The sequence below is a fragment of the Chrysemys picta genome, chromosome 16, assembly GCF_011386835.1.
Source record: "Chrysemys picta bellii isolate R12L10 chromosome 16, ASM1138683v2, whole genome shotgun sequence".
Classification (NCBI taxonomy): Eukaryota; Metazoa; Chordata; order Testudines; family Emydidae; genus Chrysemys; species Chrysemys picta.
This window is the reverse complement of record NC_088806.1, coordinates 9,944,666-9,959,528: the sequence shown is the minus strand read 5'-3', so window position 1 is coordinate 9,959,528 and position 14,863 is coordinate 9,944,666. Positions and strand designations below refer to the sequence as shown.

Here is a 14,863-nt window from a genome sequence, read left to right as displayed (position 1 = left end):
AGTCCACCTCCGAGTCCAAAGTCTCTGACTAGGCGGACATAGGAGGTGCGGTACCCACTGTCGCCATAGAGAGTGCTGTCTGCACCGGTGCCACTAGAATGGCGCGGCGAGCGCAGCGAGAGCATTGCCAGTTTGCCCCTAGATTGATAATGGGGCCGAGCGGTAACCGGAGGTTCTCTGCACCGGTGCGGCGACGCCGGCACCGGGAAGCTCAAGAGGTCTGAGGCGGCTTCGAACGCCTCCGGCGTCGATGGGAGATGCACTTCCTCCATCATATCCGGGGATCTAGGCTTTTCTGGACTCGACCGTACCCTCTCCGGGGCGGGAGTCAACGGGATGGCCGAATGGGTCTGCGGCGTGAATTGTCCTGTAGCACTCGTGGACAGCGCTGGCCCTTTAGAGTCCCGGTGGGGAGAGTGTTCCCTCACCGGCCTGTTCCTTTTAACCGGCACTGGCAGTGGGGAACGGTGTCTCATCGAGGCTGGTTTCTTGTGCGCCGACTCTCTCCGGTGCCGGGGTTTGGGGGCCTTGGCCTCACGACTTATCTCCAATGCCGGGGCACTGCGCATCGAGGATGAAGTGCTGGGTGCCGGCTCGGTAGGCCCGGGATCTGATTGCGGCCGCAGGGGTCCATTAGGAGGACTTTAAGTCTCTGCTCTCTATCTTTGAGAGTCCTGGGGCGAAAAGCCCTGCAGATACTGCACCTATCTCTTTGGTGGCTCTCCCCTAGGCACCTTAAGCATGAAGAGTGCGGGTCACTCTTCGGCATGAATTTCCCGCAGTCCCGGCAGAGTTTGAACCCTGGGGACCCGGGCATGCCCCAGCGGGGCGACGAAAACTTGGGGAAACCCCCCCCAACTAATATCTAACTAAGTTAACACTAAACAACAAACTAACTAACTATTTACAACGACGGAACACTGCCACGATTGCTGAAGAGCAAGCGAAGTTCCAGCTAGCCGTCACCGGCGGTCAGAAGGAACTGAGGGGGTGGAGGGGTCGGCTGGCCCCTATATACAGCGCCATGAAGGCACCACTCCAGGGGGCGCCGAAGCCGACCCTACGGACGCTGCTATACTAAAATCTTCTGGCTGGTGTGCACACGGCGTGCACACACCTGCTTGGAATGGACATGAACAATCTAAGGAAGGAGATTCCACCACCTCCCTAGGGAACCCATTCCAGTGCTTCACCACCCTCCTAGTGAAAAAGTTTTTCCTAATATCCAACCTAAACCTCCCTAACTGCAACTTGAGATCATTACTCCTTGTTCTGTCATCAGGTACCACTGAGAACAGTCTAGATCCATCCCCTTTGGAACCCCCTTTCAGGTAGTTGAAAGCAGCTATCAAATCCCCCCTCATTCTTCTCTTCTGCAGACTAAATAATCCCAGTTCCCTCAGCCTCTCCTCATAAGTCATGTGCTCCAGCCCCCTAATCATTTTTGTTGCCCTCCGCTGCACTCTTTCCAATTTTTCCACATCCTTCTTGTAGTGTGGGGCCCAAAACTGGACAAAGTACTCCAGATGAGGCCTCACCGAACAGAGGGGAATGATCACATCCCTCGATTTTTTTTCTCCTTTTGACAGTCACCACGTGTCTCCCGCTTACAGGTGGGAAGAATCACACCCTGAACCAAAAAAATTATAGTCTAGGCCCAGTTAATTCACTTCTTTAACCCAGAGTTAGGGTTGCCGAGGGCTGCCATGCGTCCTTCCAGAACGTGGACGGTGACGAAACTTAGAGCTCTGAAAACCAGGAAATGAAGTATGAAAGTTCATACCACCTCTGCAGCATAACCTTAACTCTGCCCCCCAATCCTGGAGCTGGCATTAGCCACTGACTATCGATTAGTGAGGGTTACTGAACTACTGAGGAAATGGGGGATTCTCTTGGGAGTCTTCAAGTCAAGAATGGATGCTTTTCTGGATGAGTATTTAGTCTAACACAAGGTATTCAACTCAATACAAAAGCAACAGGAGAAAACCCTATGGTCTGTGTTATACAGAAGGTCATAGGCGATGACCTAATAGTCCCTTGGGCCATAAAATCTATGAATTTATAATAGAGATGAGGAAGGACTAAGAGAACGTGCCACTGTCTGTGTTGTGTTCACAGATGGGAATCCCAGCAGGGATTAGTAGCAGCATCTTGGCAGAGCTGTGACTGTGATATAAAGGGAGGTGCATGTGATCCTTGAAGGAGCAAGCCTGCCTCATTTCATTCCTGTGTTGTAGGTTGCAACAATCAAGGTGCACAAGGGTGTGTTCTTTCCATGAACGTTGTCGGCACTTTGGGGGAACACATGCTAGCCCTCTGCAGGGTTTAGAGAAAGGTAATAGATGGCAATGACTCAGAAGGAATCATCAGTGGTAGCAGATGACAGGACAAGGAGCAATGGTCTCAAGTTGCAGCGGGGGAGGTCTAGGTTGGATATTAGGAAACACAATGTCACTAGGAGGGTGGTGAAGCACTGGAATGGGTTCCCTAGGGAGGTGATGGAATCTCCTTCCTTAGAGGTTTTTAAGTTCAGGCTTGACAAAGCCCTGGCTGGGATGATTTAGTTGGGGATTGGTCCTGCTTTGAGCAGGGGGTTGGACTAGATACCTCCCTTCCAACCCTGATATTCTATGATTTGCCAGAGGCTGGGAATGGGCGGCAGGGGATGGATCTCTTGATGATTGATTCCCTGTTCTGTTCATTCCCTCTGGGGCACCTGGCATTGGCCACTGTTGGAACACAGGATACTGGGCTAGATGGACCTTTGGTCTGACCCAGTCCGGCCGTTATTAACCCTCAGGGGCAAAGACATGGTGATATTTTGGAAGTCTGTGATGGTTCGTGTGGCGTAGGCTCCATCTGAGGGCCGGCCAGGAGTCGGAAGCTTCTGTTTGCTATGCCGGACCTAAACCCAAGTTTTGCCTGAGCAAAGAGAAGATGTTAGACTTTGTGCTGTACTGCTCTGTTCCCAGAGCGCTCGGTAATGAGCAGGGTAGAGTGCTGGTGTGTGTGTCACTGGCTTGTTGCGGTGTTGTTGAATCAGGGCAGAATGAACATGGCATTGCGGGGGTGACATGAACCTTAACGCTGCATTTCCCCTTCTAGTAACCGAGAGGATGGGAATCCTTACCCAGCGAGGTCACATTCTCATAGTTCTCCTGCATGACGTCTCTGTAGAGGGCTTTTTGACGGGGGTCCAGCAGAGCCCACTCTTCCCTGGTGAAATACACAGCCACCGCCTCGAAGGTCACCGGCCTCTGGAAAAGCAAGAGCAAGTGGAAGAGGGATAGCTCAGTGGTTTGAGCACTGGCCTGCTAAACCCAGGGTTGTGAGTTCAATCCTTGAGGGGGTCATTTAGGGAACTGGGGCAAAAAAATAAAAATAAAATAAAATCTGTGGGGGACAGTACTTGGTCCTGCCTAGTGAAGGCAGAGGACTGGACTTGACTCAATGACCTTTCAAGCCCTCTGAGATAGGTAAATCTCCATATATTAATTATTAAGAGTCCAACACTCAGTACCTACTGCCCCATTATCCATGGGGGAGGAGGACAATCAAAAGGATACAGCGTCAGAGGAGTCCAACCCAACGGCCACATGGCTATTCCTAAAAACTTGGCCCCGGGTTTACCAAGTCCCAGCAGCTCCATCACACCTTGTCCTACGGCCTAGCACCGCTCCTCCCACCCTTAGATCAAACTCCCACTTCCCGTGTATTCTCTGGCTTCTGCGGGAACCCCCCACATCCCTACCTGAGACAGCTCTGCTGCATCCATTTCCCTTCCCCAGGAGGATCTGGAGGGACCCGGGGATGTTATTCTGCAGCCTGTTGGGGAGAGAAGGGTTATGGGGGGGTTTCAGAACAGACTTTAGGTCATTTCACATCACACGTCTCACGGGTGCTTTCTCTGCAGAGACGTTTTCGACTCTCCCGCTAGGAAAATGCTCCGTCATTGCAGTGTAGACCCATCCCCTCCCAGCAGGGCTAAACCCACTGAGACCCTTTAAAGCTGACATGGTTCCCCAGGACAGAACATAAGAACGGCCATACTGGGTCAGACCAAAGGTCCATCCAGCCCAGTATCCGGTCTACCGACAGTGGCCAATGCCAGGTGCCCCAGAGGGAGTGAACCTAACAGGTAATGATCAAGTGATCTCTCTCCTGCCATCCATCTCCACCCTCTGACAAACAGAGGCTAGGGACACCATTCCTTACCCATCCTGGCTAATAGCCATTAACGGACTTAACCGCCTTGAATTTATCCAATTCTTTTTTAAATGCTGTTATAGTCCTAGCGTTCACAACCTCCTCAGGCAAGGAGTTCCACAGGTTGACTGCGCACTGTGTGAAGAACTAACTTTTATTTGTTTTAAACTTGCTGCCCATTAATTACATTTGGTGGCCCCTAGTCCTTATATTATCGGAACAAGTAAATAACTTTTCTTTAGTCACTTTCTCCACACCACTCATGATTTTATAGACCTCTATCATATCCCCCCTTTGTCTCCTCTTTTCCAAGCTGAAAAGTCCTAGCCTCTTTAATCTCTTCTCATATAGCCAAACCCCTAATCATTTTAGTTGCCTTTCTCTGAACCTTTTCTAATGCCAGTATATCTTTTTTGAGATGAGGAGACCACATCTGTACGCAGTATTCAAGATGTGGGCGTACCATGGATTTATATAAGGGCAATAAAATATTCTCCGTCTTATTCTCTATCCCTTTTTTGAATGATTCCTAATATCCTGTTTGCTTTTTTGACCGCCTCTGCACACTGCATGGACGTCTTCAGAGAACTATCCACGATGACTCCAAGATCTCTTTCCTGATTAGTTGTAGCTAAATTAGCCTTCATTATATTGTATGTATATTTGGGGTTATTTTCTCCAATGTGCATTACTTTACATTTATCCACATTCAATTTCATTTGCCATTTTGTTGCCCAATCACTTCATTTCGTGAGACAGCAGAGGGAGAACTACGCAGAGGTAGGGACCAGGCAAAACTTGTCTAGTGCTGAGACAGGAACTGGATCTGAGCAGGTTAGCACGTTCCCCCCCAGCACAGGGGGACAGATTTATTATAATTTTCAGCAAAGAAAAATCTCACTCCCTCCACTTTTAGCCCTCAGGGACACCCCTTCTCCGTCAGCCTCTTGAGACACACACATGCACATTCTATAGGATCAGCCTCGTTACGGGTTTTATTCTTATTTTCTACTAAATGTCAGGGGTTTGCCAAAAAAAAAAAAATGGGGGACCCCTTTTTGGAAATCAATATGAAAAGTATGAAAAACTTGCCCACGCACTGCACAGCTCCCTCCGCATTCACCATGAACATTCACAGCTGGTCTGTCTGCGGTATATCAGCCCCACGGCACAGCCCACGGCACAGCCGGGCTCCCCCCTCCTTGCGCCCGAGACTCTGCTGCCCACATCTGACCATCTCCACTCACTCATGAAAGCTTTCAGACTCCTCAGGGGCTGGAGATTTTGTCCTTGTTTCATCCTATTTCACACCATTCAGGTGTTGTTCCTTTCACCAAAGGGAAACACCCCCCTGAGATCCGGGATTCACTCTGAATCCCCATCAGACGTCACAGCACTAGCGAATCAGTCACGGGGATCACCCGGTTTCACATTCTTCCACAGCTTCCAGGTGCACATGGGGGCTGGAGGCCGTGATGCCCTGTCGCTAACATGGTTATTGGTCTGAAATCTCCCCATGGCCCGTCAGAGACAGACACGTACCTGTGTCGCTCCCCAGCTCCAGTCGCAGCGTCTCTAGGGGAAGGAGAAGACAGGAGAGGTGAGAATTCAGGCCCTCGCATTCGTGGAGCAATCCCCATTGGTTATTAATGTAACTGCTGTTAACTACGAGATGGTGACAGAGATGAGAGGCCGATAACGCAGCCGCTGCAGACAGAGCCAGCCCCACAGGGCTGCTCCATGGGGAAGGACGACTCGCTGAGCTGGGCTGTGAGATGGAGCCGAGGATCAGTGACATCACTAGAGTCCCCAACTCCTCCCCAGGGTGAGGGTAGCTCTAACCAGAGGAGACACCACCCCCAGACTCCAATTCACCTTTGAATCCCAGCAGCACCTCCTGGAGCATGGCACTTTTCAGAAAGAAATCGCTGAGTCTCTTCTCCAGCTCCAAAAACCCCAGCTCTGGCTTCTGAAACGTCCCATCCTCCCTGCTGGGGAAAGGAGGGGTGACAAATAGGCCCGATCCCCAGACCCTGAGCCCCAGCAACCCCCAAACTCCAGGAACCCTGGATCTGAGCTTTGTAGCCTGAGATAGTCACTGTTATGGTGAGTCACCTGCCTTCAGCCCTGTGCTCGCCATGGGCCAGAGAGATGGGACACGGGGAAACATTGGGGCAAGGAACAGACACAGGTTCAGGAGCTTTCTCCAGGATGCTCTGGTTCTGTGGGGAGCAGAGCCACCTCCCACCCTGGAATATTCCAGCAACAAGGGGCACCAGCACTGGGATTACGTGGAAAGGGAGGAGACGCAGACACAGACCAGGGGGCAGGTCCCACCTGCTCAGACAGAGCCCAGGTCTTCAGCAGGGAATGAACGTGGGCCCTTAAACACCAAAAGCCCTGAGCCCTTCCGCGGAAGCAGTAACCCTGGGGTGTCCAGCTCCTTTGGAGGAGAAGCTGTCTTCCACTTTCTGTTATGGACAGTGGCCCAGGGCATCAATTTTGGACTCTGTCCCCCACCTCCCTTCACAGCAGGACACCCACTGCTCTCGGTGGGACACCCAGGCGCAAAGAACCAGAGGAGACGCTGCCCGTTGAGCAGGAAATAACAGTGTTATTTATAAAGTCCTTTACTGTCACAATCAATATCACTCCACGGGAAAATAGCTCCCCTCGCACACACCCCTGTATGGCCCCTGCTATTTCTCCCCTTTCCTTGTCTTCCTTTCCCACCATCCTCCCTCTATTTATCTCTTGCTTCCTTGTCCTTGTGTCTCTCCTCTGTCCCCCACAAAGCAATCCCCTATTCCTGCCTCTCTATGGCTTCATTCCTGCCCCCTCCTGATTCCACCTCCTCAAGCGATCAGCCAGGGAATGTTGTCACCAAAGCGTTGGCACTTCAATGAGATCAACGGAGGCCAAGGGCATTCACACCCCTCTGAGCTGCGGTTTCAGGCTGTCTGCAGACTCAGGAAGGCAATGCTGGCTCCTTGTGTCCATTTGGGAGGGTTTCTTTGCAACCAGGAGGGTTAGAAACTTACTTTAAAAAAAATAAACTGAAAGCTGAGATTCTGAACACTCTGAACATGTGATGTGACCACATAAATACGTCAGACAGGCCCAGTCTGGCCCATACGTCTGACAGCCCTGGTGGGACCGTATCAGCTGTCCGAGAGTAACAGGGTCCGCCCCTTGCTGAGGCAGCCGCTAGGGGAGACAGATTCACAGGCTCCAAGCCAGCGTCACACTGCGGGGGCTGGGGGAAGCTCCGTATTCAGTGCAGTTACCAGACCTAACACACCAAAGGGGAGTGAGACAGAGCCAAGGACTTACCTGCCCCCACAGCTCCCGGCACCCTAGAGAGGGAGAGAAAGACGAGGCCGTCAGAGGACTTGTCCCAGGCTGCAGGAGCCTCCTGCTCTGCAGGGTATCACCAGGGAACCTCTGGGATTTAGGGGAATTTCAGACACTCGGGTTCTTGTGCAGACAGCAGCGGCATCTCCCCCATCCCCCCCAGCCGGGACAGTGGCTCTCAGCGGCCCCAGCAACCTCTGCTGGGAGGTGGCCACAGGGGGAAAATGTCTCCCCAGGCACTTTACAGGGAGAAAATGTTTCTCTGCCCTGAGAGTCAAATTCCCCCCAGGGCTGAGAGCCCCACAAGCCCCCTGGCTCCAGTAACCCATTAACCTGGTGTGAGCGGGGCCTCAGCATGGGGGAGGGGATTTACAGACATTTCCAGGAGAGGAGAGAAGGTCTCGGGGTTGGCAGCATCCAGGAGCCATCCCTGGTGCTGCCACAGACTCATTATTTGACCTCGGGCTCTGTCCCTCCCTCTGCCTCACTTTCCCCCTTTGTCCCATAGGGATAATGCCCTTGACCCCCTTTGTAAAGTGCTTTAGGGTCTGGGGCTCAGAAGCGCCTACAGAAACGCTGCGTATGATCATTGCAATGACAGCCTGACCTGCAGGGACTGGCTCAGCGGCTGCTGCCCCTTCTCTTCTCCCCTCTCACTGAGCAGGGAAATCTCCCAGGACAGGCTGCAGACGCCCTCATCCCTTCTCTGGGCAATGGCTCTCTCGAGCTCTTCCAGCCGGGCCAGCAGCCGCTGCTCCTGCTCCTCCAGAAACCCTCGCAGCTCCTGCCACTCCCAGACGATCTTCCGCCTCTCGGCTGCCGTCTGTTTCTGCAGCCACAGGGAGAGGGCGGATCGGTACCGGGGGAGAACCATAAATACACCTCCCGGCGGGTGGGGGAGTTATTTACCAGAGCATGGGACCTCTTGCGCTGGGTGATGGGAAGTTTATTTACCCCAGAAAGGGAGGACAGATCAGGGCAGGGGTGAGCTGTACATCGCTCACAGGGGGGGACTGTTCTCCCCAAAACCTCATCAGATTGCCCTGGGCCAAACCCTCCATCTCTGCAGCCCACATTTCATCTCCTTCCCCCCGGGCGCTAGAAAGGATCCCCGGTCGCTGTGACGTGCAGCCAGCCGTGGGCAGGGGCTCTGGGCTCACACAGACTGACCCTCTCCTGCCCAGCAGCCTCCTGCCCCCTAAGGGCATCATGTCACCCCCGTGCCTGACCCTGCCTCTCCCGGGGCTCCCGTGGGGATGGGTCCCCGGCTGAGGCTGGCAGGCCGGGCCCTGCATTCACCGACACTCAGGGCTCTGGGACTCCAGGCGAACCTGAGGGGCAGGGGGTCCTGGGCACCTACCAGCAGCTCCTCGCTTTGCTGCTGCTCCTTGGCTTTGGCGGCTTCTCCGTCGTCCGGCAGAGGGGCTGGGTGCTCTGGTGGGGGCTCCTGGAAGAAGCAGGGGAGGGGGTTACACGCCGCTGCAAACCACCTCCCAGCTGCCAGATTTCAGGGCCTGTCCTGCCCTTCAGAGCCCCTGGGACTCCCTGAGACCTTTTTTCCAGCTCTAATTCAACCTCAGCGAGGATGATGTGGGAGGCGATGGTGAAAGTGGGGGGGACCACGTTTTCCCGAGAAAACACAGAACCCCCTGGTGAAGTGACGGGGGTGCAGCACAACCCCCAACAGAAAAAACGGTGATCTAACATCATTCGCTACCAGTAGCCGTTACTCATCAGTACGATTGTGCTTATTTGCTGACTTGCCCCAACTGGCTACCTCTCCGCTTTCCCGGCTTCTGGTGCACAGGGAGCAAATTGGGGGCACCTCTGTCGCAGACTGACACCTCTGACATTGTGGAACGCTATGGGTTGCATATGGCCCGTGGGCCCTACTTTGGCCATCACCGGCACCAAATTAGAAATCACAGTAAAGAACCACAGCAATTGCAATGCTAGAAACACAGATGTCATTGCCACTACTAGCAACATCCCTACTTATACAGACTTCCGAGGAGTATTTGAGATTAAAATATAAATGAAATAGCACAAAGACATGTATGTGCACAGTGATAACACGGGTACATGATGACGTGCTAAGAGTAATTAAAACAGTATTTAAAAAGTAACCCATGAAAAGGAGCCAATGGATGTTGAAAATGGATTCCAAGGAAGGGAGCGTCACTCAAGGAATCCAAGCAGCCAATATGAGAAATCGGTGAATGGCTACGAGACTCTATGCAGGCAGATTCACTGATAAGGGATTCTCTGTTTCTGAGGGGGGCGTATGGAAAATATTTCACTGAATCAAGTCTCCTACAGCACCTCAGTAGGTGACACAGACAGAGAGGAGCGGCAGTGACTAGGCATTGGGATGCCCTGTGTCTTTAAGAACCCAGTCCTGGGAAGCCCATGCTGAGAGGTGCTGTCTGGGGGAAGGGAAATAAAAAAGCCCCTCTGCCCCCCCTCCACCCTATTTTTACAAACACTGGGGACACTGTTCCCCCCCTCTACTCCTGCCTGGGCCTGGAGTTTACCCTCTGGCAGAGCCTCAGCCTTGAACTTAACTCCAATTCTTCTTCCCCCTCACCCATTTTGTCCCTCAGCCCCTCTCCTAACCCTGCCTCCAGCTGCTTTACCCTGTCAATTTCCACCCCCTGCTCAGACCCTGGACAGCCCCTCCTCCGATTTGCCCCTTTTTAGCCCCTGTAAAAAGCAGTACACAGACTCCGATGGTAAGGAAGGGCAGGGTGGGGGCCGTGGCTTCAGCAGAGGTGACTGAGCATGCTCAGTACAACCGAGGTAGGAAATGTTGCCAGAGAGCAGATTGTTACACCCCCAACCCACTCCAGACATTCCCAAAGCTCCAGCCCCAGCCCCCCAAGCTCCCGCAGGGCCAGAGCTCAACATGGACCCTCCCCCCCCCCCGCCTAACATCCCCCCCAAAGTCCCGGCTCTGCCCCCCCACCGAACATCCCCCCACCTCCCAGCTCTGCCCCCCCCCACCGAACATCCCCCGGACCTCCCAGCTCTGCCCCCCCAACGAACATCCCCCAAACCCCCAGCTCTGCCCCCCCACCAAACATCCCCCCGGACCTCCCAGCTCTGCCCCCCCACCGAACATCCCCCCGGACCTCCCAGCTCTGCCCCCCCCCACCGAACATCCCCCGGACCTCCCAGCTCTGCCCCCCCCAACGAACATCCCCCAAACCCCCAGCTCTGCCCCCCCACCAAACATCCCCCCACCTCCCAGCTCTGCCCCCCACCGAACATCCCCCCGGACCTCCCAGCTCTGCCCCCCCCACCGAACATCCCCCCGGACCTCCCAGCTCTGCCCCCCCCAACGAACATCCCCCAAACCCCCAGCTCTGCCCCCCACCCGAACATCCCCCCGCCTCCCAGCTCTGCCCCCCACCCGAACATCCCCCCGCCTCCCAGCTCTGCCCCCCACCCGAACATCCCCCCGCCTCCCAGCTCTGCCCCCCCAACCGAACATCTCCCCGACCCCCCAGCTCTGCCCCCCACCGAACATCCCCCCACCTCCCAGCTCTGCCCCCCACCGAACATCCCCCCGACCCCAGTCCTGCTCCTCCCAAACTCCCCGCTCCAAACAGGCCCCAGCAGCCCCACCACCCCCAGCTCCAGCCGGTCCCCCCACCCAGGCTCTGACTCGCAGGCCCCTCCCCTCGCTCCCGGGCCCCGCCTGGGCTCCGAGCTCCGCAGCCGAGCTGGGCTCCGGGCCCCTCCCCGCGTTTCCCCGCCCCACGCCGCCCCCGGACCCACCGCGCTGCCCCGCGGGCTGCAGGGCCGGAGCAGCCCCCGCGCTGGGCTCCCGGGCCCGGCCATGGCCCCGCTGCAAACACACAAAGGGGCCGGGCCGGGGGGGGGGGGGGGGGCAGAAAGGGGCGGCTCCTCTCCGGGCCTGGCCCGGCCCCCACGCAGGCGGGCGGGACACCCGGGGAGCCCAGCTGCAGGAGACCCCGAGCGAGAGGGGCAGGTGCCCACGGTCGGCTGGGGTGGGGGGACACGTGACAGTCTGGGGGGTAGAACTGGGGTTACCACGCGGGGGCGGGCTAGGCCAGAGGAGGACAAAGTGCTCTCGCTCCCGTTTTGCTACTTTGGGTGTACTGAGCAGGCTCACTCGAACTGAGCATGCCCAGTAACCTTCGCTGTAGCCACTGCCCTCTCTCTGCCCTCTCTCTGCCCTTACTTCTACTTACGATTTGCCGCCTCCTCTTTGGGGGGGTTTAAAAGGATTAAGGGGGGGCAAATCGCAGCGGGGGGCTGTCAGGGTCTGAGCAGGGGGCAGAATTTTACTGGCCTGGGGGGTTCAAGCTACTGTAGCTAGCGGCAGAAGAGGGGCTGAAGGGCAAAAATCGGTGGTGGGGGGTGAGAGCCGGGGTTAAGCCGGGGGGGAGACACTGCCAGACCCCGTGCGGGTACAAAACCCCCGTTTAGGGAGGGGGAGGGGGGAACAGTGACCCTGTGGGATGAGCCACCCACTGTGCTCGCTAATCTAGGGGTGTGGGGGGGCAGAGGCTGTTTTTGTTGTTCTCACAGGGACGCTGCATGTCAGCCTCGGAGCAGGGGGCGGGTTCCTGGGGCTGGGGTCTTAAAGGCACAGGCCTCCAATTCCTAGCCTGTCAAAGCTTAATCACTGCAGCTCCTCTCTATCCTATACAAGTGTTGCAGGGCCAGGGCCACCCAGACGGGGGGGGGGGCAAGTGGGGCAATTTTCCGCAGGGGCCCCCACGAATATGTCGGAGGCTGCCCCCGCCTCCGTCTTCCCCCGGTGTCTCAGCGTGCCGCGTCCGGGAGCGGCCCTGGCGCACTGCAGCGCGGTGGCTCCAACGCTGTCCGGGGCTGCTCCTGGTCGCAGCACGCTGAGGCTCCAGGAGAGGGGGTAAGCGCCATGGTAAGGGGTGGGGTACCCCCCCGACCCCATCCTAACCATCACCATCACCCAGCAACAGCCCATTATGTAATTGCAAATGTATACATACCATTAAAGCATTTAATGTTTTTAAATAATGTATTTAGTGTATTTTCAAATTATTACAAATTAATTTTTGAATGTATGTCACTGGTTATTTTTTACATTTCAAAATACATGTTACTATAGTATTGCAACTTTTTTTATGGAAGGGGCCCCCAAAATTGCTTTGCCCCAGGCCCCCTGAATCCTCTGGGCGGCCCTGTACACGGCTACGTTACTGATCCAGCCAGGAGACTGAATGCGGTGAAATATTGTACAGACACTCCCTCCCTCCAACTCTGCCTCTCACATTTTGAATATGTAAAAGTGTCTTCTATCAGTTTCTATGCCTATATGAAATCACTGCAGCTCATTTCTCTTATATAACGTGCTGAGTTGCTAACTCCCTCCCAGAGCCCACATGTCTGCACCCCCTCCTGTACCCCAATCCCATGCCCCAGGTCAGAGCCTGCACCCCTCACTCAAACTACCCATAGCCTGCAACCCTCCTGCACCCCAACTCCATCCCAGAGCCTGCACCCCAAAAAGGGCTGGATTAACTTTTTGTGGGCCTGGTGCTAAACATATTTGTGGTCCCCAAGGGGGGAAATGGGGACATGGGGCATGGGGGGCAGAGTCCTCAGAGCGACGGGCTGGCCAGGGGCAATGGGAGATGGGTCATGGCACGGCAGGGACAACCCTGCTCCACCCAGCCCAGTACAATGGCACTGTTTACAAACTGGGAGCTGCCAGACGCACACTGGCCAGCCCGGCCCTGTGCTCCCATCATGCTTCTTCCCCTTCGGGGCGGGCCCATGACCCCAAGGTGATACCAGAGTGGCCCCTTTGGTTGATCTGCTTCCTCCTGGCTAATGTGACAAATTGATCTATTGTACGATTGAGGCGCGCTGTTTCACGTATTTGTGTGTGAGTCCGTGAAAAGGGAGGTAAGCTTTGGGGGTATGTAGCATGCCCCTGAGCCCAAGGTGAGACCAGAGTGGCCCCTTTCATCGATCTGCTTCCTCCTGGCTAGCATGCCCCTGAGCCCAAGGTCATACCAGAGTGGCCCCTTTCATTTTTTCCACTGGCTTCCGCCTTCCTTATTTCCAATGACTTGTCTGCTCATGCACCTGTCACTGGTCCATGGGGTTGCGAATCAGGAGGGATGGGGTTTGTGGTCAAAAACACTCACGGTCTGCTTCCTCCTGGCTAATGTGCCAAATTGATCTATTGGACAATTGAGGCGCGCTGTTTCACGTTTTTGTGTGTGAATACGTGAAAAGACCCCCACAAACCCCCATGCCCAGTGCCCTCCCACAGACCACTCCGAACCCCCCCCAGATCCTCTCACTGCCCAGTGCCCCCTAGCTGTAGACCCCCCACAGCCCTCCCACAACTGCACAGTGCCCTGCCCCTCCCCGCCCAGAGCCCCCCCACAGATTCCCTCACTGCCCAGTGCCCCCCACCGCCCCACTGCCACAACTGCACAGTGCCCCACCCAGACCCCTGCACACTTCCCAGTGCCCCAACACACACAGATCTCCCCACCCCCCACTGCACAGCACCCCCCCAGACCCACTAGAGACCTACTCTCCCACACCCTAACCCCCAGCCACAATACCTGGCCCTGATGGGAGGTGACTGTGTCTGCCAGGCTGAGCTGGCAGCGCAGCCAGAGCTTGTCCTGGGGCAGGATAACTCCGGCCCTTGGGGGTGCAGTCAGCCAGGCTGGAGCAGGAGCAGGGCCTACCCGGGCCAGGCTCCCTCAGGACTCACATGCCTGGCAGGACCCAGCTGAGCCTCCCACACTCTCCCCCTCCCCCAGCCGTCCTCTGGGACTGGCTGAGACTGGCCCAGCCTCTGCACCAATCCCAGGTGGCTCTTTCCCTGGGGAGGCAGGTGGGGCCCCACAGGTCCCAGGCAGTGGAGACAGCTCAGAGCTGGAGCAGTGCTGGGGAGTGGGGCATATCCCTGGGACATGACTCCTGAGATCCCACCCACACCCATTGGCCCCATGGCCAGCAGCCCTGCCGAGCCCACATGGTGGCCCCCAGCTGCTGGGTGATGAGCTCCCTACAGCAGCGGCATAGCCAGGTTCTAACATCAGGGATTTCTTGTATTATGTATAGTGAGTGTATTATATAAAAATCAGGTAGTAGGGTTTACAATGTTCTAACAAGAGATTATGCTATTATCATTATCCAGTCAACTTGCACACCACTATTTTGAATTAGTGATAATTCACAGAGAGAGAAAGAAGAAAGCTGAATTTAGAGAATAATTATTAACCAGATTCTTGGTTATTCACTCCAGTCCATAGCACAAAGCACC

At 55.4% G+C, this 14,863-nt stretch overlaps 2 protein-coding genes across 9 annotated transcripts in view; one reads left to right on the top strand and one right to left on the bottom strand.

Annotated features, from left to right (window-relative positions):
• LOC122173270 (zinc finger protein OZF-like) overlaps positions 1–12,205 on the bottom strand; it is a 113,602-nt gene extending 101,397 nt beyond the window's left edge. Inside the window, exons 1-8 of one of the 4 annotated variants that reach the window (XM_065569440.1) lie at positions 11,341–12,205; positions 8,921–9,007; positions 8,168–8,389; positions 7,540–7,562; positions 6,082–6,197; positions 5,749–5,781; positions 3,752–3,825; positions 3,131–3,257 (exon numbers count right to left, since the gene is read on the bottom strand). In XM_065569440.1, coding sequence (XP_065425512.1) covers positions 3,131–3,257; positions 3,752–3,825; positions 5,749–5,781; positions 6,082–6,197; positions 7,540–7,562; positions 8,168–8,389; positions 8,921–9,007; positions 11,341–11,403 — 745 coding nt within the window. In that variant the 5' untranslated portion in view covers positions 11,404–12,205. The remainder of the gene's footprint in view (positions 1–3,130; positions 3,258–3,751; positions 3,826–5,748; positions 5,782–6,081; positions 6,198–7,539; positions 7,563–8,167; positions 8,390–8,920; positions 9,008–11,340) is intronic. The other 3 variants (XM_065569437.1, XM_065569438.1, XM_065569439.1) reach the window with 3 other exon arrangements.
• LOC103305723 (zinc finger protein 501-like) overlaps positions 1–14,863 on the top strand; it is a 262,606-nt gene that overhangs the window by 75,891 nt on the left and 171,852 nt on the right. The window lies entirely within an intron of this gene.